Here is a 27,094-nt window from a genome sequence, read left to right on the forward strand (position 1 = left end):
ACCTGAGTATTCACTTATATGTACTTGCTTTCCATATTTCTATACTATATAAGAGCCTACATAATTGGTTTCCACAGCCTACATAATAGAAACATCCACAGATTAGAACAAGCTTAGTTTGTGTAAGATAACAAAAACGAATTATTTTTCATCAATCTAAATATTTTAAAATGTACTACAAAGAAATCTGTTAAAAATGATGGTGTAAAAGGGCTCTAGTCTACATAGCTATGATGAGATGAAGTAATCATTTTTAAGGAAAGCCACTTTTCACAATTCAATGAAATAGCATTAATTTTGGAAATTTGTGATGAAACAATGCCAGTAAGATTCCTGATGTGGGAGTAAATACAAAGTATTCTTAGCCTGTTTAAAAGATTGAAATGTCCTCAAACAGGAATCTAACACATATTCTTGAAATTCAATGGAGCCTACTTTGCACTGAGAGTGCATATATGTAAGTCAGTTTTGTTTGTAAGAATGACACTGTTGAAGTAAATTTTATAGGTCTGCAGATGGAGTGAGAAGACAGAAATAGGACAGAAGCATAACTCAAACATCAAATAATACGTTTCACTGTGAACACTTATCTAGATACAAGAAATGTGTTTAAAGACTGTAACTAGCAGATTTTAAATGCAGCTAAAGAGTTTAAAATAAAAAGTTGATATTAAAATACATGGGGTCACTTGTTTGTTTCTAGCAAAAGAACTTGGAAAACACTGCAAAAATCAGCTCACAAAGGTTCTTTGTAGGCTGTACATTCAGTGCTAAGACTATAATACTCCATTCATTCTAAACATTAGCCACACTTGTAAGGAAAAAAACCAATGTAAAACTAAATTACTGAAGTGTCCCTGAAAGCAAAATAAAAAACACTTAAGGATGACATAATACTAGCAACTTTCTGAGTAATATGAGTTACCGGAAAAGTTAACAAGGTGAAAAGAAAGTGAGAGTAAGGAAGCTACTGATTCTCATTTTCTTGGCAACATTATTCCAAAATGAAGTGAACATACTTCCTTTTAAGAAAATCATCTATCTAAATGAATTCTGCTTTCTCATAAAAATATTAAGTCAGCTTTCTCAATAAAATGCAATGTTCTTCATATAACATGTACAAATGCAGATTAAGTATTACAACTTTCAGTAACCTTTCTTGCTTCCAGAAGTGTCTATCATTAATCGGATTATTTAAGGAAATCAGTTACAGATTATTCCAAAATAGCTGTACATTTCCCTAAAACTATTAAGATTAAGGAATTGCAATTTCCTCTGATAAACTAAATAAATAATCTAAGTAAGTAATATATCTTGACCAATGAGGCTTTGATACAGTTTTCTATTTGTGCAGGGATACAAAGCCAAAGATAATTCAAAAACAATGCACAATATCAGGCTGACTATTGAATCATCTGACTCTCTGAGTCAGATTAACAGTATCATATGGTTGTGCCAGTTAAAGAGTGTGTGTTCTGTGAAAATTCACTGTGATTTGAATGGGAATATATGAAAAAAATTCCTTGACTCTTTGTGAACTTTCTAAGTCTTGGGGAATTAGACAAATTAAAACCCCAAATTGGGATATAATTTAAAAGCACTCAAAATCGCCACAAATCTCCCAATATGGATTAGCAGATTATGTGGGTATATACTGCTGGCCTATAATGTGTTTCAACTTAATTTAATGACACGTGAAATATATTCAACTCATCATAGACTTCTAATCATTGAAAAGGCCATTGCTCCAGATCTAATTTTTAACTAGATAAAATTTTAAGTGAAAATCCCAATTAAAAAAAGACACAACCTACAACACATTTAAGGTCTGATAGGTTGTGGAAAAGGTTTCTTTACCTCTCATTTTCTTTTTTTTTTGAGACAGAGTCTCGCTTTGTTGCCCGGGCTAGAGTGAGTGCCGTGGAGTCAGTCTAGCTCACAGCAACCTCAAACTCCTGGGCTTAAGCGATCCTACCGCCTCAGCCTCCCGAGTAGCTGGGACTATAGGCATACGCCACCATGCCCGGCTAATTTTTTGTATATATATATATATATTTTAGTTGTCCATATAATTTCTTTCTATTTTTAGTAGAGACGGGGTCTCACTCTTGCTCAGGCTGGTCTCGAACTCCTGACCTTGAGCGATCCACCCGCCTCGGCCTCCCAGAGTGCTAGGATTACAGGCGTGAGCCACCGCGCCCAGCCTTACCTCTCACTTTCAATATGTAAAAACATCATTATATGTTCTTTCCTGTTAAGACATGATTTTATTTCCGTGGAGAAAATGTACAACTTATAAAATTACAGCTTGAAAAAAATGCCACTTCTCATTTTCTCTTAATCTATTCCTAAATGTCCATGCAGTTTTTCATACCCAATGCAATCTTAGCTAAACGTTTTCACCAAAAGGATGGGGGAGTAAAAGAAAGGTCAAGAATTAAGATAGTGAAAGGAATACCAGACTAGAGTTGGGAGATTCAGCTAACTGTGAGAACTTGGACATGTCATTTCACACCCCTGATACTCTCTTTCCTCATTCAATTGTTAGGCACAAGGAGTAAATGATGGTCATAATTTCCTTTCTATTCAAATAGTAAAAAAATTCCACGCTGGGCATGGTGGGAGGCCGAGGCAGGAGGATAGCTTGAGCTCAGAAGTTTAAGACCAGCCTGAGCAAGAGCAAGACTCCATCTCTGCTAAAAATAGAAAAATTAGCCAGGCCCAGTGGCACATGCCTGTAGTCCCAACTACTCAGGAGGCTGAGGAAGGAGGATTGCTTGAGCCCAGGAGTTTGAAGTAACTGTGAGCTAGGCTGATGCCGCGGCACTGTAGCCTGCAAAACAGAGGGAACTCTGTCTCAAAAAATAAAAACAAACAAAAGAAATTCCTCTTAGTGCAAGGGTAGAGTTTTGGATTTATGTAATAGCTAGTGATTTTTAAATGATAAATCACTTCTGTATAGTGATTTATCGTTTAAAAATAGATTAACTAACATGATGCTAACAAACCTCTGTAGAGGAGTTACTTTCATCCTAGCTTTTTACAAATGAGAAACTGAGTACTCAAAAGGCCCCAAATAGCAATTCAGCAGCATATAAATGTCCAAGCAAGAGTTCAATCTCACTTTTCCCACTCCAAATTCAAGTTCCTCTACCATACAAAACAGTCCAGTGGTAGTATTTTCAACTGTCACCAAGTAATTCCAGAGTCACAAAAAAAGAAAAGACAACAACAACAAAAAATAGCCCCAAAGGTTTAGCTTGCCCTAGCATTTTCAAATGTTCCCCATTATTAGAATTAACACAACATTCATCCCTATTGATTCTCACTACTTAAACTGACTATATATGAAACTCAGATGACTTCACCTTTGCCTCTTTTGGTCATTTCTTTGTGGGTTATTACTGTTTAGTTAAGTATTTCTCTGATAAAATTTTAAACTTGGATTGCTTAATGGACTTTTCCACTGCCTCTAAATACCTGGGGAATATCAACTGGCCTTTAATAAGAAAATAAGTTTAATCACAGAATATTTTCAAATGACTAAAGTCTATGCTTCATATTATTTATATCAAAATGAAGAATTTGATCCAGTCAATTTTAAAATTTATGGTCTGTGAAACAGAACTTTTTTATTATCCACTATTTGCAAAAATACTGACCTGCTACATGTTCTCCATCTATTAAAATGGTAGTAATGGCCAGGCATGGTGGCTCATGCCAGTAATCCTAGAACTCTGGGAGGCTGAGGCAGGAAGATCGCTTGAAGGGTTCAAAACCAGCCTGAGCGAGACCCCATCTCTACAAAAAATAGAAAAATTAGCCAGGTATGATGGCTCATGTCTGCAGTCTCAGCTACTCAGGAGGCTGAGGCAGGAGGATCACCCGGGCCCAGGAGTTTGACGTTTCAGTGAGCTATCATGATGCCACTGTACTCTAGCCTGGGCAACAGAGTAAGACTCTGTCTCAAAAACAAACAAACAAAAAACCAAAAAACCCCACAACTTTTTCTTTGTGAAACACAGGAAATGTTTAACAAAACAAAAAAGTAAGCTACAGAATGAGAGAAAATACTTGGAATACATATATGTGACAAAGTACTTATATCCAGATAAATAATGAAGGCAGGGTGGTGTTAGTGTAGAGATGAACAAACTGACCAAGATAAAATCCTTGTGTATTTGGAAGTCTACAGGAAGGGGTGGCAAGACAGATCACTGGGGAAAGGAGAGAGTATTTGATCAAATGAATTGAAAAACTGGTTATCAAAGTATGAAAAAAATTTAGATTCCTTACTGTGAATCACATACAAAGTTCAATTCCAAATGGATTAAAAATTTAAAAGTCAAAAAGCAAAACTTTTAGAAGGAAACATAAATACTTTTCTGCCTTGGGATAGAGAAGGATTTCTTTTTTTTTATATATAGAGATGGGGTCTTGCTCTTGCTCAGGCTGGTCTTGAACTCCTGAGCTCAAGTGATCCTTCCCACCTTGGCCTCCCCAAGTCCTAGGATTACAGGTGTCAGCCACTGCATCCGGCCTGTACCTGTCTTTCTTAAGACACACACAAGAGCTATCCATAAATGAAAAGACTGATAAATTGGAAAACAACTAAAATGAAAATTTGAATCCATCATGAGTATCTCAAGAATGTGAAAAGAGGCCGGGCCCGGTGGCTCACGCCTGTAATCCTAGCACTCTGGGAGGCCGAGGTGGGCGGATCCTTTGAGCTCAGGAGTTCGAGACCAGCCTGAGCAAGAGCGAGACCCCATCTCTACTGAAAAATAGAAAGAAATTATATGGACAGCTAAAAATATATATAGAAAAAATTAGCCGGGCATGGTGGCACATGCCTGTAGTCCCAGCTACTCGGGAGGCTGAGACAGGAGGATCCCTTGAGCTCAGGAGTTTGAGGTTGCTGTGAGCTAGGCTGACGCCACGGCACTCACTCTAGCCTGGGCAACAGAGTGAGACTCTGTCTCAAAAAAAAAAAAAAAAAAAAAAAAGAATGTGAAAAGAAAAAACAGGGAAACATATAACTGATAATGGACTACTGGCAGATTACATTAAGTATCAATAATTTTAAGAAAAAAACAACCCTACAAAACTAAAGCAGGCAAATAACACAAAGAGGAATTTCACAGCAGAGAAAATATGTATGGCTGATAATTAAGATACCTACTTGCCATCACTGACAATCAAAAAATATAAATAAAGATCACAATGAGATACCATCTGTATCAATTAGCTTTTGCCCTGTAACAACTTAGCCTCAAAGCTTAGTGACTTAAAAAATAATTTAATGTTTCTCATGATTCTGGGGGTTAGGTTAGGCAGTTCTGGTCTGGGCTAGCCTGGCTCTTGAACTAGGCAGGCAGACCTCACTTATCTGGGATTGCTCTGCATGGTCTTCCAACCTCCCGTAGATTACGCTGTGCCTTTTTCACATGGTGGGCTCAGGGAGCAACGACAGAGGACAAGCCCCACCATGCAAGTGCTTTTCAAGCTTGTGCTTGTGTCATACTTGCCTATATCCCACTGGCCAAAGCAAGTCACATATCCAAGTACAGAATCAAGGGGTGGAGAAATAGACTCTAGAAGTAAAATCACACTGCAAAGGAATATGCATAAATGATAGGAAGAACTGGCCATTCCACAATTCTGCAACCCACCACTCAATTTTATAATCCACCACATCATTTTTACATGAATTCCTTTGGCAAAAAATTAGGAAATATGACAATAGCAAAGTTCAGGAAACAACTTGTAAAGCTGAATACTGGCACACACTATACCAGCAATTCTAATCCCAGGTGTAGAACTACTATGGTTTGAATATGTCCTCTCCAAAATTCAGGTGTTGCCAATGTGACAGTATGAAGTGGAGGCTAGGCACGGTGCTTCATGCCTATAATCCAGCACTTTGGGAGGCCCAGGCAAGAGCATGGCTTGAGCCCAGGAGTTCAAGACCAGCCTGGGCAACACAGAAAGATCCTGTCTCTGAAAAAAAAAATAATAATAATAAATAAATAAATAAGATAGCAGGGCATGGTGGCATGCACCTGTAGTCCTAGCTACTCACCTGTAGTTCTAGCTACTCAGGAGGCTGAGCTGGGAGGATCAGGATTGCTTGAGCCTGGGAGCTGGAGGTTGCAGTGAGCTGTGATCACACCACCGCACTCCAGTCAGGGTGACAGAGCAAGACCTTGTCTCAAAAAAAAAAAAAAAGGGGGGGGGGGAGCCTTTAAGAAGTGATTAGCCCAAAAGGGCTCCTTCCTTGTGAATGGGATTAGGTACCCTTATAAAGGGGCTTGGCTGAGAGAGTTCACCCTTTTTGCCCTTCCACAATCTCCCCTGTGAGTATACAGGATATCTTGGTTTCACCCCTCTGGAGGACACAGCATTCAAAGTGCCATCTTGGAAACAGAACAACCCTCATCGGATGCCAGCACCTTGATCTGGGACTTCCCTGCATCCAGAACTGTGAGAAATAAATTTCTGTTCTTTATAAATTACCCAGTCTGTGGTATTCTCTCATAGCAGCATAAAACAGACTAAGACAGAAATTGGTACCAGAAGTCGGGTGTTGCTATGACAGGAACCTAAAAATGTGGAAGCAGCTGTGGAACTGGGTAATGGGTAGATGCTAAAACAGTTTTGAAGTGAATGCTGGAAAAAGGCTACACTGTTGTGAATGGAGCATTAAAGGCAATTCCTGTGAGAGCTCAGAAGAAAAGAGCTGTAGGCAAAGCCTCAGTCGTCTTAGAGATTACTTAAGTGGTAATAAACAGAATGTTGGTAGAATTATGGAAAGTAAAGGCCATTTTGATGAGATCTCAGATGGAAAGGAGAAACAAGGTATTAGAAACTGGAGGAAATGTCATCTTTGTTATAAATTGGTAAGAACTTGCGCAAATTACATTCATGTCCTATGACTTCATGGAAGGCAAAACTTAGAAGTGATGAACTAGGAAATTTGGCAGAAGAAATCTCTAAGCAGCAAAGCATTCAGCATTTGCATGAATTCTCTTAACTGCTTTATCCTAAAATTTGAGAAGACAGAAACAGTTTATGGATGGAGTTTGTAGTCAAAAGGGAATCAGAACGTAAAGATTTAGCAAATTCTCAGGCTGGCAATGTAAAGAATGGAAAAGTACCTTTAGGAGAGAAAACTAGGGGTGTGGCCAAGTGACCTTTTGACAAAAAGATTAGTATGGATAGAAGGAAGCCAGGTGCTATTCATCAAATGGGAGAATGACCTTAAAGGCATTTCAGACCTCTTCAGTGTGCCCCCTCCCATCACAGGTCCAGAGTATGAGGGCCTTTAGAGCAGAAAGGATTAAAGGGAAGGGCCCAGGATGCAACCGGAAAAGCTACAAACAACTCAAATGTTCATTGTCAGGAGAACAGATAAACTGTGATTCATTTACATAATGAAATACTACACAGCAGTGAAAATGAATTTTTCATTTGCTCATTTAACAACTATTTACATAATACATACTATGTGTCAGACATAGTTGGCTAGAGATATAGTAATGAACAAAAATTCAAACATGTTATCAGATAGTGATAAGTGCTGCAGTGTAAAATAAAACTGGTATGTATGCATATGCATGTGTTTGGGCACAATTTTTAACACAGTCGACAGAGAAGCTTTCTCTGAGAATCTGACTTTATTACAACGTCATTTTTGGAAATAAAAAGTTTAATATATAATATTCAAAGACGCTAAACTATCTTGGAATATAAAGAATTACTGGAATACAAATAAATACATTTACATCTGACTTGCATATTATTTTTAAACAAAGCTTTATCAGTTAAATCATGACAAAAAATAGAACCCTATAAGGCCCCAGGCATCTCTATTATATTATTTAATAAAGACTGAAGAAAACTCTTCTGCCCCAGAGAAGCCAGTACTGTAATCTTGAAAGCTCATGAGAGGCAAGAGATCCCTAGATATTCTTGACTAAAGACCTTTTGTAACCTGCAGACCTGAAAGTTTCTAGAATGACTTAGACTCAACAATGAGAGAAGTGGTTAGCCAGATCAACCAATTTAACTTTACTGAACTTTATTCTGTCCTTATCTAGACCACATAGCAGCATTTGACAAAACGGACCATTTCTTAAAAGGATTCTGAATAAGTAAAAACTTTAATATGTTTTAAAATAATAATAATATATATAAAAAAGTGAAAAACCTCTGTGTCTTATCTGCCTCATACCCTTCCTGCTAAATGTAACCACTTTTATTAATTTTGTGTATCTGATCTTTCTTTTTTCAAATGCTCCCTTTGCTATGGTTTGAGTATTTGTCGCCCCTAAGACATATGTTGAAACTGAATCCCCAATTTGGCAATACTGAGAGGTGGGGCCTTTAAGAGGTGACTGGGTCGTGAGGACTCTGGCCTCATGAATGGATTAATCCATTCATGCATTAATAGGTTAATGGATTAATGGGTTACCATGGGAATGGGACTGGTGGCTTTATAAGAAGAGAAAAGAGAACTGAGGTAGCACACTTAGCCCACTCACCATGTGATGCCTTTAGGCTACCTCCAGGCTACCTCCAGGCTCTGCAGAGTGTTCCCCCCAGCAAGCAGGCCCTCGCCAGATGTGGCTCCTCAATATTGGACCTCTCAGTCTCCATAACTATCAGAAATAAATTTCTTTTCTCTATAAATTACTCAGTTTCAGGTATCCTGTTATATGCAACAGAAAACTGACTGAGACACCTTGTTAGTCTCTTTTGCCAGATCTTTCTCTTTTAGCTGACCTAGGCCCTCTCATCTTCCCTATCCCCCAAGTGACTCATCTGGTTCCATGATTTAAAAGCCTATCCTGGCCGGGCGCGGTGGCTCACGCCTGTAATCCTAGCACTCTGGGAGGCCAAGGCGGGTGGATGGCTCAAGGTCAGGAGTTCGAGACCAGCCTGAGCAAGAGTGAGACCCCGTCTCTACTAAAAATAGAAAGAAAATTATATGGACAACTAAAATATATATAGAAAAAATTAGCCGGGCATGGTGGCACGTGCCTGTAGTCCCAGCTACTCGGGAGGCTGAGGCAGGAGGATTGCTTGAGCCCAGGAGTTTGAGGTTGCTGTGAGCTAGGCTGACGCCATGGCACTCACTCTAACCCGAGCAACAAAGTGAGACTCTGTCTCAAAAAAAAAAAAAGCCTATCCTGAATCTGTATTCTTGTTGTAACCTCTAGATTTACATATGCAAGAGCACCACCTGGATGGTTCGTAAGTGTCTCAAATTTCACATGTCCTTTCCTACCCATACCTACCCACTTTCTTGTAACAAACAAACAAATCTGGTCCTTTCTAAACTCTTCCTCTCCCAGTACCTGGCACAACCACCCACCCAGTCACTAAATCCAGAAGCTTAGTCATCCCTGACTCTTCTCTTTTTCTTACCACTCATCTAATCCCAGACCAAGTCCTACTCCAAGTATATTTAGTATCCACACACTGCTGTCCATCTTCTTTGCCACCCCTCTGATCCATCTTCATCTCCCACTTCGACTACTGCAGTAGACTCTAAACTTCTCTCTCCATTTCTATTCTTGTCCACTTCAATTCACTCTTCACACATGAGCAACAATTTCTTATAAATCATATTACTCCTCTACTTAAAATTGTAGAATGATTTCCTATTGCACTCAAAATCAATTCAAGATTCATTCCCATGGCCTGCAATGCTCTACATGACCTGAACCCTGGGTACCTCTGTGACGAAAAACCCAAACCATGTTTTCCTCTGCTCTCACACCACAACAATCAATACAGAATTCTGTGACCTCAAAGTATATGGGGATTTCTGCCCACCAGCAAGCAAGCAATAAGCAATGAAATAGACACCAGCTGAGTGTCCTCCTATTCAATTCTAACACCACCTACCCAGAGACAGAGTCAGATCCCACAGGTTGAGGGCTCAGTCTCCAAGACTATCCCCTCTACTTCCCCACTTCAGATACCAGTCACAAGTCTGGGCCTCCAGAACTTCTAACTAACCAGATTTAAGTTGGGGTTCTAATGATCCCCTCTTTGGGTTCGATTATTTTGCTAGAGTGGCTCACAGAACTCAGGGAAATATATTTACTGGATTATTACAAAGGATACAGATGAAAAGTTGCATGGGGCGAGGCATGTACGAAAGGGGCATAGAGCTTCCATGCCCTCCCCGGGAGTGTCACCCTCCAGGAACTTCCATGTGTTCAGCTCTATAGAAGCTCCACAAACCCTGTCCTTTGGGCCTTTTATGGAGACTTCATTGATGGACAACCATGTCGAAATATGATTGGACAAAAAGGGTATAATCTAAAACCAGCAAGGCCTGTCTGTCCAGATTTTTCTTGGCCTCTCTATACAGTCCTTCCTCATATGGGGCAGGACTCTCTGCAATGAGGGTCTTTTGAGCCACAGATTAAAGTCCTGGCAGCCTTGGGCAGGTAAAAGGACAGGAAAAGGTCAGAGAGAGAGAGATTCTATTTTCTGAAATCTGCTCTTGAGGCCAAAAGGGCAGCAGCATTTTGATAGCAGTTATGAGCAAGGAACTGTGGATGAAAAAAAAAAAAAAAAAAAAATATATATATATATATATATATACACACACACACATATATATCCTAACACCAGAGTATTTTTCCTACATCATCTCATGTTGCTGTATTCCAAGTCTACTGTGCTCCAGTCTCAAAGAGGCATATATCCACACTGTTAACTCTCTCTCAGACCCTTGTTTGCTTTCTTCATAACAAGTCTTGTTTGTCATTGTTTTCCCCAGAACCTGGTATAAGGCCTAGGACGCAAGATGTTTGTTCACTGACTGGCTGAATGAACAGATAAGGCAATGTCATTGGAAAGTGATCTTTCCATGCAAAAAAAGTAAGTGCTAGAAGACATCATTAAATATCCAAAGAACACTTGGTTTCAAGTCCCAAATTCTGTGTTATGGCTTATACAGATAATGTAATCTGTTAATAATACAAAATGATTAACAGCATGGCCTACAAGAATGCCTCATTTGGGTAAGAATCCCTCGTATGTTGTAAAATATTCACAAAATGAAATGCATACTCTGAGATATTTATTGAAACTTCATTAATAATGAGCAAATAATAATTAAGTAAGCAGCTACATACAGGCATGTTTTCAAAACAAGGTTGGGAAAGAGTCTTAGCAACAGCTCAGGGAGCCACGTGATGACAATGATCGTAATCATGGTTAACAATATGCTAGGCACTGTCCTAAATGCTTTACTTACATCTATTCATTTAACCCTAACAATAAAGGTACTGACTACATTGTCTAGGAGGAAATAGAGACAGCTAGAGGTTAAGTAGCTAGTAAAAGAGTTGCACAGTAATAGAGCTGAATTTGAACCAAGGCAGTCTAACTTTTAGCCTTGGCTCTTAACATTACCTGCCTACTCCTTCCAGATAACCTATAAAGACCAAAGCTATCATTAAAGGACCCCAAGAATAAGAGAAAACATCACAATGAACTCCTGAAAAGATAAGGAATATTAACAAACACTTTAGCAGTTACAGGTAGTCTACCTGGGAAAGGATTACTCAATGGATTGCCCTTGCTGAATTTAACTATGCCTTCAACTTTTAAGTAGCACCTTTGATCTGACACAATAAAGTGTCTCTAGTTCAAATTGCCTTGATACTGCAAATCAAGGAGCATGGTATTTTTTTTTTTTTTTTTTTTGAGACAGAGTCTCGCTTTGTTGCCCGGGCTAGAGTGAGTGCCGTGGCGTCAGCCTAGTTCACAGCAACCTCAAACTCCTGGGCTTAAGCGATCCTACTGCCTCAGCCTCCCGAGTAGCTGGGACTACAGGCACGCGCCACCATGCCCGGCTAATTTTTTCTATATATATTTTAGTTGGCCAGATAATTTCTTTCTATTTTTTTAGTAGAGACGCGGGTCTCACTCTTGCTCAGGCTGGTCTCGAACTCCTCACCTTGAGCCATCCACCCACTTCGGCCTCCCAGAGTGCTAGGATTATAGGCGTGAGCCACCGCGCCCGGCTGAGGAGCATAGTATTTTAAAATGAGCTTTATATAAGGGTTTACATAATACACAACTTCAGTTCAGCAAACACTTTCAAAGTTGTTTTCCCAGACAAAATACGGAATTTCTTGAGGCAATATGCTCTTTAAAAGTTTACTCCTGGCCAGGCGTGGTGGCTCACGCCTATAATCCTAGCACTCTGGGAGGCTGAGGCGGGAGGATCGCTTGAGGTCAGGAGTTTAAGGCCAACCTGAGCAAGAGCAAGACCCCCATCTCTAATAAAAATAGAAAAAAAAAATTAGCCAGTCAACTAAAAATAGAAACAAAAAATTAGCCAGGCGTGGTGGTGCATGCCTGTAGTCCCAGCTACTTGGGAGGTTAAGGCAGGAGGATCACTTGAGCACAGGAGTTTGAGGTTGCTGTGAGCTAGGCTGACGCCACAGCACTCACTCTTAACAGGGCAACAAAGCGAGACTCTGTCTCAAAAAAAAAAAAAAAAAAGTTTACTCCCAAAAATATTTAGAAGGCTTTGTGAAAGGAGATTAACAACTAACAAAATCTCAACCAAATTTTCCCTTCAATTCATCTAATTTGTCAGGATTCTCTAATCTAGAGTTCATTTCTAGTTCATTTCTCTCCTTTCACACCAAAAAAGAAGGGACACACAAAGGGCACTTGGGCAAAAACAGGAATTAGAGTAGCACCTAGAACTAACATCTCCAAGAAAGGAGAGAGACTTAACAGGTTTTACGAAATCAATAGAACCAAAAGGAGTACCCAACAAGACAAAGAATTAACTCTTCTACAGTGGCTATTTATCCAGAATGAAATAACTAGAGAACTGATTCTTTATATAATACAGAATTAACATAACACAATATTAAAATTACAAACAGCTCGGGGAAGTATTTTTAGCAGGAGCAAAGAAATTAATACAGCTCCCTCCTACTCTTTTGCAACATTTACTCAGTAGGGACATGTGTTACAAGGATCCTCTGTCACTTCCAATTGCCAGAAAGGAGACACCTCAATACCTGATAGTAATGAAGCATGAACTCAGAATAACTGTTCTAAAGAATATAACTAGTTTTCTTTCCTTAATGCATTCCACTGCAAATCTTTCCAAGCACAGTTTTTGTTATTCTACAATTTATAAGACTAAAACAGCTAAAAAAGGAAGGAAAAGTTTGTAAAAAATATGTTTATGTATATGTCTATTTAAGTATGTGTGGATAGATTCCATTAAACACATAAGAGAAAACATTTTCATGCAAACCAGGAAATATTACCAAACCATATCAAGACGCCTAGGGACAACCTTAGCAGAACAGAAAGTACACTAGGGACCTTAGTTATAGTTCAGGTTCTGGCACTGTCTAAGCCAGATGACTTCAGGCAAGCCAATTACTGATCGTTTGTGGCCACCAATTTTCTCCTCTATTAAATGAGAAGAATCTCTAACTATATGTTCACAGAGGTTCCTTCTAATTCTAAACATTGGTCCCAGTGAAACAGTAAGGTTTCTTACTTAACATAAGTATATAAGTAAGGTAGGGCTATGTCTAACTTTTAGTTAACTACATATAAGCACCAAAAACTTCAGCTTTTTCTGTACTTGGACATTTTCAAGTGACAATACATGATGACCAAGAAGGATCAGATTTAAACTCCCAAATGCAAAACTATACTCATTTTCCAGCTACCTATTTATTAACCAAGGTGACTAATTCAATGGATCAGAGTATCAAACTATTCTTGGCTAGCTTTACTGTCTTCCTGAGTAGGACAAAGATCACCTCAGAAGACTATGTGATGACATTTTCAGAAAATCATGTGAAATAACAGTATTCTGCACTGATATATTTCCAGCTCTCACCAGTAAAATGATACCATATTGTCATTAAATAATGATTTCACATTTACTATCTCACTTAATCCTTGTGACAATCCTACAAAATAAAGTGAGCAATACTCTTATCAACACAATCCAGACCAGTTCAGAATGTTAAGTAACCTGCCAACCATTCTTCAATAAATGTTGGAGCCCAGACTTCAATCCAGGTCTTCTGATATAAAGTTTAATGATCTTCAAAACCTTAAAAAGTGGTGATTCAAGCCAAAGGCAAGAAGAAGTTGGAAAAGTAAGAAAAACTGGACAATCAGTCCCTGGGTAACAAAAATCGAACAAAAAAAATGTAAGATCAGATTTGGCAGTTATACAATCAATAAGCAAATTTACCAAATGGTAAACTAATGATACATCTAATTATCATAATTCCACATCTCAAAAATCTTGTCACCTCATTTCAAAGGTTAAGTATGAAAAAATTTTCTAACTCAAAAATAAGAATGTGTAAATTAAATAACAAACTGATTAAATTAGCTATAGGTAAACTAAAAGGCATCAAATCATTCATTGAAATACTTCAGAAACCTGGTTACATGTGTTTTCTTCATGAGTCACAGAAATTAAACTGTACTAATCAATTGTAGTCAAATAAGATATATTTCTCAAAGGAAAAAAAATGCTTCAATGTTTTAAAGTAATGTAGGCAAAGAAGTATAATATGAAAGATTTCTACTTGAGAGTTACTTCATACCTACACAAATCAATCACATGTCTGAGTACCACCATCCCTCTTCCACAAGTCAATAAAAACATAAGCTAGAATGCATAAAATGCTGCCTAGTAAATAAGTTTCTTCCTTTCATCATCTATGCTAAGAATACACAATTAAAATCAGAGCTAATGACAATACAAATAATAGGTAGTAGCAATCACAATATTAAATTCTCTATCATTGCAACAATAGGAATACGTGTACAAGCTTCTCCAAATGATCAACGCAAATCTGCCTACAAAATCTCTGACATGCCCTAAAGGAGAGCTGAACGACATTCCAGTTAGGATAAGAAAAAATGCTGCCAAGATACGCCAACAGTGCCAATCTATATATTATCAGATTTTTGCATGGAGTTGCAGGCAATAAAAAGATGATTGTGTAAAATCTACTAAAGGTCATAAATAATCTAGCAGTGTGACACAGGGCCACACATAGCTTCTTGGAATTTTAGAGATTTAAGTCTACCCTCCTGTTTTACTGCAAATACCTCCGCTGTAACGAAATACAGGAGTCAGGGGTCAGGGGTTTGAAAAGGCAGAGAACTCTATTTTTCATGAAAGTAGTGGGATATCTGAGAAGGTCCTTTGCGAGGGCTCTACGGAGCGAAGGCCCCATTCTCTTGACGACCCTGTACCACCAGCGCTTTAGATAGCACTAGCACGTCTGAATTTCGTTTAGGAGCGGATACATTTAGCATCACGCGCTAAAGGTTGGGGAGAGCAAGAACCGAACTGGCAGATCCTGAGAAACAGCTCGGTCGTCAGCAAGGAAGACCTTCTCCATAAACTGTAAGGTCCTGGACACACCAGGACGAAAAGGTACAGCTTCTATGTCCGCAGAGAGGAGAACGAATGGTCGGGAGTCAGGTGTCCGGGTTCAATGTCCTAGTGACAAACCATGAGGTGTCCCAAATAACCTGGCTACCGCCAGGCTGAGACATTCAGCATCAGCAGCGCCCTAAAACACTGCTGGAAGTCGAAATTACCGTGCCCCAGATCTGCACTGTCTAAGTGGGAGAGCTCCGGAAGAAGCCACGCTCTGAGGATAGTCTCAGGCTTCCATCCCCAATTCCCCGCGTTAGTTTACCTACCCGCTCAGACCCCGGCTTCTCCGGATCTCAGGATCCTGGAAGCGGCTCCTGACCGACTCTCACACCCGCCGCTGGGCTCCGGCCAACCGGAACTCGTTTGCGTCACTTCCGGTCCAGTCTCCCCACCCCCGGAGACCGCCTCCAAAAGAGAAACGTTCCCCCCGCCTTTGGGCAGCCTCGGTTGATCTTTGCAGGATTTCAGTTCGGCTCTTGATGCCGGCCCTGTGGGTGTGGCAAGAAGAAGAATGACTGGTTGCTTCATGGTTCTTGATCCGGAACTTGTCTAAGGCACCCCGGAAGAGGTAGCTCGCCCATGAGACGCGTGTTAGCTGCCTAGACGTGAAGAACGGGAAGGCGCGACTGAGAAGAGGAGGTATTTTAGGTAGGTTGGCTCCTTACACGGCGAATGAGAGGGCTATCATTCTCCATTCTTGCTCCAGTTGGAACATTTCTTCCCATCTCATTCCATAACCCACCCTCCGGTAAAGGGAAGAGGAAAAATGAGACAGTGGCTTAAGCGTCAAAGAAGATTTAGGAAAGATTTGTTTTGTTTTTGTTTTTGTTTTTGTTTGAGACGGGGTCTGGCTCTATTGCCTGGGCTAGAGTGCAGTGGCATCATCATAGCTCACTGCAACCTCAAAGTTATCCTCCTGCTTCAGCCTCCTGAATAGCTGGGACTACAGGCGCACGCCACCACACCTGGCTAATTTTTCTACTTTTTATAGAGACAGGGTCTTGCTATGTTGCCCAGGCTGGTCTTGAACTGCTAGCCTCCAGCGATCCTCTTGCCTCAGCCTCCCAAAGTGCCAGGATTACAGGTATGAGCCAGTGAGCATGGCCAGGGAAAGGTTTCTTTAGGATGGAAAGTGCAGAGGGACAGTAGCCAGTGGAGTAGGTTTAATGGGTGGAGTGTGGTTCAGGAAGCAGTTGGGATCAAGAGGACCTATGAACTGGTTTAGCCAGGCAGGAGAATTAGAAGGCACCAAGAGGAGGGTTTTATAGGACATATTTGTTTTATTGTCCTGTCATTGCCCAGGATTATCTGTGAGACTAAGAATAGTTATTTTTACCTTAGTCTCAAGCACTGGGCTTATTGATGTGCTTTACAGTAGGTATACAGAAGAAGGGACAGACTGACATACTCTTGTAGAGGAGTTAGATGATAATCTGATTAGGTTAATATGAGATTAGAACATACTAAAGAACAAAGATATAAGTGTTAGTTTTAACATTTTCTAATAAGAAACCCCATTGAGATATGGGACATAACCAAAAAATAGTAATTTCTGCAACTTTCACTGTTCTCTGTTTTTGATCTTACTGGTATATTAGATAAGCTTTTTATCATGACCTTTAAATAGGTATATTTTATAGTTCTTCCTCTTATTAGTTATTGTGGATAAGCAGCTTTACTGTTTGGTCCACATTTTTCTCATCTTGAAAATGAAGCTATCATCTTCCTCTATGTTCATAGCAACAGTAAATGAGATAATGGATGTAAAGGATTTCGTATGTTATCTGACACATAATGTCTGCTCTATATAGAGCAGTTCCCTTCTCCATATAGTACCTGAATCTGGTAAATGGGATATTTGGTTACTTTGCAACCTAGAAATCGATGCAGAGAATCCTTCTAATTGATGACATAGAGATTAGTATATCTTTTAAGAAATAATTGAATATTTGTTCAGTTTGGAGCCTGTTAAGTTATCAGAGAGAAGTCCTGCTAATATGTAAACATCATGTAGCAATTGAATGATAGACGCATTATGAGATAATGTGGTTTTGTAAAACTTTCTATTAAGAATTTAATTTTTTTTTCCTGCAAAGACATCTAGAACCATAAAGTATTATGTCAGTGCAGCCCTGTCACCATTGTTTAGGCACTCTAGTGGAAGTGGACTGAAACTAGGTGCTCTAGAACTTACCATAATGTGAGTTACCTCCTTCTGGCCACTCCAAGTCACTCTCCTTTGATCCCTAATGTTCATTTCCTCAGAATTATGTTTTAGTCCTTTCTTCATTTTACATATTTTTCCAAGTGGCCTCATGCACTTGTTTCATTTCAATAACCTCCTTTATATGTTGGGGTCTCAAATCTGTGTTTCCAGCCCAGGCTTTTCTGACCTTTAAACAGATATATCTTTTTTTCCCCTGGATATCTCTAACCAAGATGTCTTTCAGTCAGACCAAAATTGAATTCAGTATGTTTTCCTTTCAAACCCGTTATTTCACCAGAATTAACTTTATAAGGAAATAGTACTCCTGTTCTCCACTTGTTCAAATATAGGTATCATTCTTAACTTCTCCCTTTTCTTTTATCACCGAACTTCCAATCAGTCGCCAAATCAGACAGATGTGCCTTGGCCACTTCTTTTCTTTCCCATTTCCGTTATTCATGTCTAAGTGACCATCATCTCATCTAGGCTACTGGGAAGGCATAATCGAGTAATGTTAAGAACATGGGCTCTGGATTAAGACTAATACTTACGAGTTGTGTGAATTTGGGCAAACTATAGTTTCTCTTCCTTGATTGCCACATCTGAAAAATAGGGATAATAATTATATACCAATATTCCTCAACTTAGGGTGGGGTTATGTTCTGATAAGCCCATCCTAAGTTGAAAATATTGTAAGTCAAAAATGCACTTCGTACATCTACCTAACATCATGGCTTATTTAGCCTAGCCTACCTTAAACATGCTTAGAACACTTACATTAGCCTACAGTTGGGCAAAATCATCTAACGTAAAGCCTATTTTATAATAAAATGTTGACTATCTCATGTAATTTATTGAATACTGTACAGAAAGTGAAAAACAGAATGGTTGTGTGGGTACTTGAAGTAAGTTTTCTACTACTGAATGCATATCGCATTTGCACTATTGTAAAGTTGAAAAAAAATCGTAAGTTGAACTGCAGTAAGTCCATGACTGTCTATATTTACCTTAATGTACTATTGGGAGCATTAAGGAAGATAATTCATATAGAGTGCTTAGCTAATGCCTAATATATAGCAAAACACTTAGTAAATGTTAACTATTATAACATTATAGCAGCCTCCTAATTTGATCTCCGTATATCTATTCTTGCCAACTTTTTTTTTTTTTTTTGAGACAGAGTCTCTGTTGCCCTGGCTAGAGTGAGTGCCGGGGCATCAGCCTAGCTCACAGCAACCTCAAACTCCTGGGCTCAAGCGATCCTCCTGCCTCAGCCTCCCAAGTAGCTGGGACTACAAGAACTCGCCACCATACCTGGCTAATTTTTTCTATTTTTAGTAGAGACAGGGTCTCGCTCTTGCTCAGGCTGGTCTTAAACTCCTGACCTCAAGCGATCCTCCCACCTCGGCCTCCCAGAGTGCTAGGATTACAGGCGTGAGCCACCACGCCCAGCCTGTCTCTATTTCTTGACCCCACCTCAAACTAGTTTCTGCCCCACCAAAAACAATAACCCCTTTTTTGCTAAAACTAATAGAAAAAGTGTGTCAGACAAAGTGCTGTTGACCACATCTTTCTGCTAGAAATATGTTCCTAACTGCAATCTCCTGGTCATCCTGCTTTCTTGCCTGTAGAATTTGGGCATTTAAGAAGGTAGCTCCAGAAAGGACTGTGACTAGAGAGAGGGATGCTGATGGATGGATAAAATGTGGTATATTCATACAGTGGAATATTACTCATCAATAAAAAGAAATGAAGTAATGACATATACCACAACATGGTTAAACCTCGAAAATGTTATGGTTTACAATAGAAGGTCGAAACAAAAGGCCATATATTGTATGATTTCATTTATATTAAATGTCCAGAATAGGCAAATCCATAATGGCACAAAGTAGATTAGTGTTCACCAGGGGAGAGGGAAATGGGAAGTGACAGCTAATGGATAAAGGGGTTTCTTTTGGAACAGTGAAAATGTTTGGGATCAGGTAGTCTGATGGTCGCACAACTTTGCGGATATGTTAAAAACCCCTGAATTCTACAGTTTAAAGGGTGAATTTTATGGTATATGAATTATATGCTATCCTGAGATGGAAATATGTAATAGTATTTCCATAATCTAACATATAATTTCAAAAATGTTAATATAATGTCCTAATTTTTTTTTTTTTTTTTTTTTTTTTTTTTTTTTTTGAGACAGAGTCTCACTCTGTTGCCCAGGCTAGAGTGAGTGCCGTGGCGTCAGCCTAGCTCACAGCAACCTCAAACTCCTGAGCTCAAGCGATCCTCCTGTCTCAGCCTCCCGAGTAGCTGGGACTACAGGCATGCGCCACCATGCCCGGCTAATTTTTTCTATATATATTTTTTTTAGCTGTCCATATAATTTCTTTCAAATTTTAGTAGAGATGGGGTCTCGCTCTTGCTCAGGCTGGTCTCGAACTCCTGAGCTCAAACGATCCGCCCACCTCGGCCTCCCAGAGTGCTAGGATTACAGGCGTGAGCCACCGCGCCCGGCCTATAATGTCCTAATTTTAACATAAAGAAGATAGCACTCTGGGAGGCCGAGGTGGGCGGATCGTTTGAGCTCAGGAGTTCGAGACCAGCCTGAGCAAGAGCGAGACCCCATCTCTACTAAAATTTGAAAGAAATTATATGGACAGCTAAAAAAAATATATATAGAAAAAATTAGCCGGGCATGGTGGCGCATGCCTGTAGTCCCAGCTACTCGGGAGGCTGAGACAGGAGGATCGCTTGAGCCCAGGAGTTTGAGGTTGCTGTGAGCTAGGCTGACGCCACGGCACTCACTCTAGCCTGGGCAACAAAGTGAGACTCTGTCTCAAAAAAAAAAAAAAGAAGAATAAAAAGGAAATTTATGATAAAATAAGTATTTCCAGGGCTGTCATCTATGCTATGCCGATTAAACACTACACAATTTCAAGGGTGCCACTTACAAGCACTACAAATATGGTGGCCCTCTGTTTATAAATGCTTGGATACTATTCCAGTAGAAGAAGAAACTGATGGTTGCTTGTACCTCTACATAGAAGCATTATGAATGTAATGGCCTCCAATGTAGACTGATACAGTTGTTTTATTGGTGACTTAAATATTCATGAACAGCTTTGCTGGGCTGACAGGATTTTCTAAAATAATAAAGGATGATATTCTTTTGTTTCATATGATAGCTACACTTTTGGAAAATTCAGTACAGTCTTCAACTTACAATTTTTCAATTTTATGATGGTGAGAAAGCAGTACCCATTCAGTAGAAACTGTACTTCGAGTTTTGAATTTTGATCTCTTCCCAGGCTAGTGACACGCGGTACAGTGCTCTCTCGTGATGCTGGGCAGCGGCACTGAGCCACAGCTCCCAGTCAGCCATGTGATCACGAGGGAAAACTACTGATACTCGACAGTGCACTGTGTTGCCAGCTTTTTTGGATATTGTGTTTTGTGTTTTCACATCCCATCATGTCTACAAAGTGCCCACCTGTGTTTCCTTCTGGTGAGATGAAGAAGAGGAAGGCAATTACTCTTGAGATGAAACTCAAGATAATTACCCAGCACGAAGGCGGCAAGCCAGTAATGGCCATCGCACGCGAGTTTGGACTTCCGCAGTCTACGATTTCAACCATCTTAAAGGATAAGACGCGAATCATTGACGCAGTGAAATCGTCAGCATCGGTTAAATCCACTGTCATCACAAAGAAAAGAGCCGGGCCAATTGATGATATGGAAAAATTACTTGTTGTTTGGATGGAAGACCAGATACAGAAGCACGTACCACTTAGCCTACTGATGATCCAGGCTAAGGCAAGAAGTCTTTTCAATATGCTAAAAGAGCATACCAATGACCCTACGTATACACAGATATTTAAAGCAAGTCATGGATGGTTCCAGCGCTTCAAAAGGCGTCATAATTTTCATAATGTGAAGGTCAGTGGTGAGGCAGCAAGTGCAGATACTGAAGGTGCCAAAGCTTTTAAGGAACAGTTGCATAGGATGATTGTGGCTGAAGATCTTTGCAACGAGGAGCTGATCAAACTAAAGGAAGAAAGAATTAAAGAAGTTGAGGCACAAGAAGAAGTTATACCCAAGGCACCAAGAAATTTCACAGTAAAGAGGCTAGCAGAGGCATTTGCTACTATCAGCAGTGGTGTGCAGATGTTAGGAAAAATGGATGCCAATTATGAGAGATTCAAAAAAGTTGACAGGCAGATACAGGATGCTCTTGCTTGCTATAGAGAAATATATAATAAAAAGAAGAAACACACTGTACAGTCAGAACTTGATATCTTCCTGAAGAACACTATGCCTGCTAAACCATCAACAAGTATCGATGTCCCCGTGCCTTCTGCCAGCTATTCTCGAGCCTCAGAAGAGAGAGAAATTGATGACCGTGTTACTGTAGCATCCCCATCATCCAGCAATTAATTTTATTTCAATGCTTCAAACATTCTTCAGGCCCAGTGTGCTTTTAGCTGTGTACATTAATGGTGAGTACCCATATAACTAACCATTTTGTGTTTCGCTTTCAGTATAGGATTTGATAAATTACATGAGATATTCAACACTTTATTGTAAAATATGCCTTGCATTGGATGATTTTGCCGACTTGTATGCTAATGTAAGTGTTTGGGGCATGTGTAAGGTAGGCTAGGCTATATTAAATGATGGGTTTATTGGGTCATAACCCCATTGTAAGTTGAGCATCTGTATGTGTTAAAACTATGCAAAAAATATTTTGTGTTCATATATAAAATGGAGTTCTAATCTCATATATTAAGTTCTTCACCTGCACATTAATGCTCAATGGGACAACTCTTCATTTTGCACAATTTTTAGCATCTTTACTCAGGCCTAGTAAATGTCAGTAAGGCTCTTACTCCAGGCCCATTAACATGACAATGGGAAACTTCTCTGAGGTCCTTCCAGGGGGAGCTTCTTTGATACCTTCTCCATTGAAAACTACTTACTGCATTGTGAAAACACAGATTAGCACTGTATTCCAAGAAAGGGGTGAGTTATTTTTGCTTTCTTTAAATCTTTTAGGCATCTTGGTAAAACAGAACATTTCCTTTCTCTGCAAGACTTAGGGAAGCCTGAGGAGGGGTTTTTGAACTTGATGTGAGTTTGCTCACGTTAAGATTCAAAATGGCCAGGTGTGGTGGCTCATATCAGTAATCCCAGAATTTTGGGAGGGTGAGGCGGGAGGATCGCTTGAGGCCAGGAGTTCAAGACCAGCCTGGGCAACATAGCAAGGTCTCTACAAAAACATTGGGGAAAAAATTAGCCAGGCACGGTGGTGTGTGCCTCTAGTCCTAGCTACTCCGAAGGGTGAGGCAGGAGGGTCACTTGAGTCCAGGAGTTGAGGTTGCAGTAAGCTATGATGGCACCACCGCACTCTACCTGGGTGATAAAGCAAGACCTTGTCTCAAAAAAAAAAAAAAAGATTCAAAATGACTTTAAACGGCTTCATGTGGATGCTTGACTCTTTTCTAGGTCACAGGGGTGGGAGGTGGGGAGTGGAAATAGGCTGCCTGCATAAGATCCAAACTATATTTTGTCTTTTTTCTGGATGACCTCATATAGTTCTAAAATGTTACTTGCTGCTCATAGTCAGCGTTTGTCTGATAAGCCTATACCTTACTACAGCTAGATGGTGGTAACTTTTTTCCTTTCCCTTAAGATGCCCTCCAAATCCTTGGTTATGGAATATTTGGCTCATCCTGGTGCTTTCACCTTGGCTGCTGGAGTTGCTTGTGGCATGTGCCTGGGCTGGGGCCTCCGAGGACGCTTTGGGATGCTCTCCAAAAGCTTGACGAGCAAGACAGACACAGAGACTGGAACTGAAGCAAGCGTCTTAGGAGACAATGGAGAGTACAAAATGATTCTTGTGGTTCGAACCGACTTAAAGATGGGAAAAGGAAAAGTGGCTGCCCAGTGCTCTCATGCTGCTGTTTCTGCCTACAAGCAAGTTCAAAGGAGAAACCCTGAAATGCTCAAACAGTGGGAATACTGTGGCCAGCCCAAAGTAGTGGTCAAAGCTCCTGATGAAGAAACCCTGGTTGAATTACTGACCCACGCGAAAATGCTGGGACTGATTGTGAGTTTAATCCAAGATGCTGGACGTACTCAGATTGCACCAGGCTCTCGAACTGTCCTAGGAATTGGGCCAGGACCAGCAGACCTAATAGACAAAGTCACCGGTCACCTAAAACTTTACTAGGTGGACTTTGAATGATAACAATTCCTCTATCACGTGTTTGAAGCCTGTCAAATTCTAACAGTAAAAGCTGAATTTCTTCCCCCAATTTAAATATTCTTGAGATGAAAATAAAATCCATTCCTGTGCTCTTCCATCATGTACTTGCCAGTTAGAGAGTGGTCATCTTTGGCTTAAAAAAATTACTGTTGGTTAAATTGATCTTGGTGGTTCAGGTGATAGATGCTGAAACAAATATTTTAAGATGAGAGAAACAGGTCATGATAAAATTAAAAGGGGAGCAATTCCCTATGCATTGTTAGATCGCTTTGTATATTCATAGCTCTTCTTCCCCAAGACTATGCTGCTGTCCCCCTTGGAGGATTACAGGTTCAAGGGTATTCCCACTAGATTCAAACTGCAGTTTGTTCCCCTCTGTCACTTTTTGGGTAACTGATAGCCTATTTTATAATAGATCATGGTACAGCCACCCACAATGGAATCTCATGGTTTAGTATCTGGATTTTTGTCTCAAAGTCAAGGTTTTATAGCAGAGATAGAACCCACCTGTGCAGTGTTTCGTGTTCACTTTCCCTGACTCAGACTGGCCAAAGGTTAGCAGCAGTGTTTCTAAATCATAGTTTATAAAAATTTCTCTACTTTTCCCCTTTCCTCTAACAATGAAGCCATTGAAACTTGTGAAGAAACCATATGTACCTTGCAGATGGATGTGAGTGGGCCCATGTAAGAATTTATGGTAATTGAAATAAATGTAGTTTGTTATCCCTGATGTTTCTCTTCTTAGAACTAGAGTATTAAGGGTGGTTTTTGTCCATTTTGCTTTTTTTTTTTAACGACAGTCTTGCTCTGTCACCCTGGCTAGAGTACAGTGGGATCATCATGGCTCACTACAACCTCTAACTTATGTGCTCAAGTGATCCTCCTGCCTCAGCCTCCCAAGCAGCTGGGACTACAGGTGTGGGCTACCCGGCTCATTTTTCTCTATTTTCAGTAGAGTTCGGTTCTTGTTCTTGCTCAGGCTGGTCTTGAACTGACCTCAAGTGATCCTCCCCTCCTTAGCCTCCCAGAGTGCTAGGATTATAGGTGTGAGCCACCACACCCAGCCCCCTTTTGCTTTTTATATGTATTTGGTATAATTCTAATAATTACTATGTTATACTAGCTGCCCGGAATATGAAGCAGAAGACCCCAACTCCCCAAAGCCACATAGCTTCCTGATTGTCTTGCTAGAATCCATTTTTTTCTTTTAAAGCCTTTTTGGAGGATCCTGATAGTAATTTCTAAATTCAGTATATCCCAAAAACTACAATGATGCCAGGAGAATTTTAGTAATAGGCCCATTTTAAGTGGCTCTAACACTCCATGGTTAACTACAACATAAGCAACATTATAGCATAATTTCAAGGTCTAAGTTCATTGGTGGCGTGTGTGGGCAGAACACTAAGAGTACCACAGAAGTTACAAATGTGAATAATGCCACAATAGCAACTGTTTCTAAACAGAATGTTTATACTGGCTTCAAAAGTGATGCAATAACATGCAACAGATATGTAGGGCTGAGTTGAACTCAATCCTAAATGCATGATTTGGGCTCAGGTAATTTCTGTGGCTTGCCTCAGACTGATGGCTCCAAATTCAGTGCATTCCCAACAGGATGGCCTTGGGTGGCTGATTCAAGTAACTAACAAAGCATGGCGTATCTACTAGGATGAATAAATAATACGGAAATTCTGGTAAATCTGTAAATATACTTGCTTTCTAGTTCACCTGTACTTAGTGTTTCATGGGACTTGTAATCTTACAGTTCTCAAAGTATACTCTGCAGAGCTCATGGGGTCTCTGCAGGGTGAAAACTATTTTCATAATTCTAAGCCATTTTCTCTTCCCAGTGTTGACACTTTGCACTGGGCCTCACTTAAATGTCCTTGATGAAGCAGTAAAAAAAATTAACATTTTTGGCCCAGGACTGTTTGTCTTAACATTTTGTGTAACATTAAACACTACTGCACACCAAGGTATGGTTGTCGGCTTAAGAAAAAGGACTTGTGAGACTGATATCATGAGCTGAACTAGCTGCTTTTGTCGTAGAACATTTTTACTTTAAGAACCGACAAATTAGTTACTCAAACTTGGGTGTCTGAGGCATTTTCTCATAGATTATCTGAGCCAGTCACTTCAAGGAAAAGAACTGACAGTATTTTGGAAAACTTGCATCTGCCTCTCCTCCACGCTTCCCAAAACTTAAGACTTTTCGGATGAGATCAGTGTTCCTTACCAATTATTTTTTAATATATAGCAAAGTGTGCCAACATTTGGAAGAACTATTTCTGTAAATCAATATTTTCCATATATTGATGTGTAAGATTTTTTGTTAACATGTCTTAATTACTGTTATATTTAAATGGATTAATATTTTAAATTTCTAATACAGTAAATATCAATAGATAAAAATGACAAACTAAAGCTCTTTGGGATTTTTAATAATTTAAGAGTATTGAAATCTAGAATGAGAATGTCTGCATGACTAAATTTACAAAAAAGTCAAGAAGCACTACTTGGAGATCACCAGTCTCACTATTGGCCATGTTGATACAGTTTTCAACAAGTATCAATTTGTACAGTGGCTATATTTGGATACTAGTCAAGATTGAAAGCTTGCTTGCTACTTGAAAGCTTTTCATTAATCTCTCTCCCTTTCTTTCCTCTTATCTGCTTTTAGTTCCTTCTAGAACATCATCTTTGATAAACTCAGAATAATGTTAGGGAAGATTCTTGGCTTAAAATAGAGTTTATTACCGGTTAATTTTACCATTTAGTGTACACTTACAATTGCCCAGTCTTGGGCTAGGCATTTTGTGATTTAAAGATAATTGTTAGATAGTTCTGAAACGTACTCAGTGTTAATATACAGATGAGGAAACAAGCTCAGAAGCTCAACTTGGCTCAAGGTTTGAACCTAAGTCATACATCACAGAGGTTTCTCTTTCTACTATAGACAGGTATGGACGGCTTAAAGTGGCAATTTGTAAACAAACAAACAAACAAAACCCAGTTTTCCTTAAAAAAAAAAATTAAGTTTTCTGTACAAAAACCTTTACTAAAGTATTTTTATTTGCTTCTATGAGGGAAAAGAAAAATCATCTCACTGATGAAAACCAGTTGATTAGAAGTATAGGAAAGGTCC

General features: G+C 39.6%; 2 protein-coding genes across 4 annotated transcripts in view; one reads left to right on the forward strand and one right to left on the reverse strand.

Annotated features, from left to right (window-relative positions):
• The window catches only part of VMP1 (vacuole membrane protein 1), a 110,693-nt gene extending 94,893 nt beyond the window's left edge, over positions 1-15,800 (reverse strand). For both annotated transcript variants that reach the window (XM_069481093.1, XM_069481094.1), the window contains exon 1: positions 15,748-15,800. The gene's annotated coding sequence lies outside the window, so the exon portion shown is untranslated. The remainder of the gene's footprint in view (positions 1-15,747) is intronic.
• Positions 15,801-16,063: 263 nt separating this feature from the next.
• Positions 16,064-24,144, forward strand: PTRH2 (peptidyl-tRNA hydrolase 2). 2 transcript variants are annotated; one of them, XM_069481099.1, is made up of 3 exons: positions 16,064-16,129; positions 20,870-22,180; positions 23,374-24,144. In XM_069481099.1, exons 2-3 carry the CDS (start codon positions 22,178-22,180, stop codon positions 23,911-23,913), a joined length of 543 nt encoding a protein of 180 aa, XP_069337200.1. In that variant the 5' UTR covers positions 16,064-16,129; positions 20,870-22,177; the 3' UTR covers positions 23,914-24,144. The 2 variants fall into 2 exon arrangements, with proteins under 2 accessions (XP_069337200.1, XP_069337201.1); XM_069481100.1 differs by lacking the exon at positions 20,870-22,180.
• The last annotated feature ends 2,950 nt before the right edge of the window (positions 24,145-27,094 follow it).

The sequence above is a fragment of the Eulemur rufifrons genome, chromosome 9 (genome assembly GCF_041146395.1).
Source record: "Eulemur rufifrons isolate Redbay chromosome 9, OSU_ERuf_1, whole genome shotgun sequence".
NCBI lineage: Eukaryota > Metazoa > Chordata > Mammalia > Primates > Lemuridae > Eulemur > Eulemur rufifrons.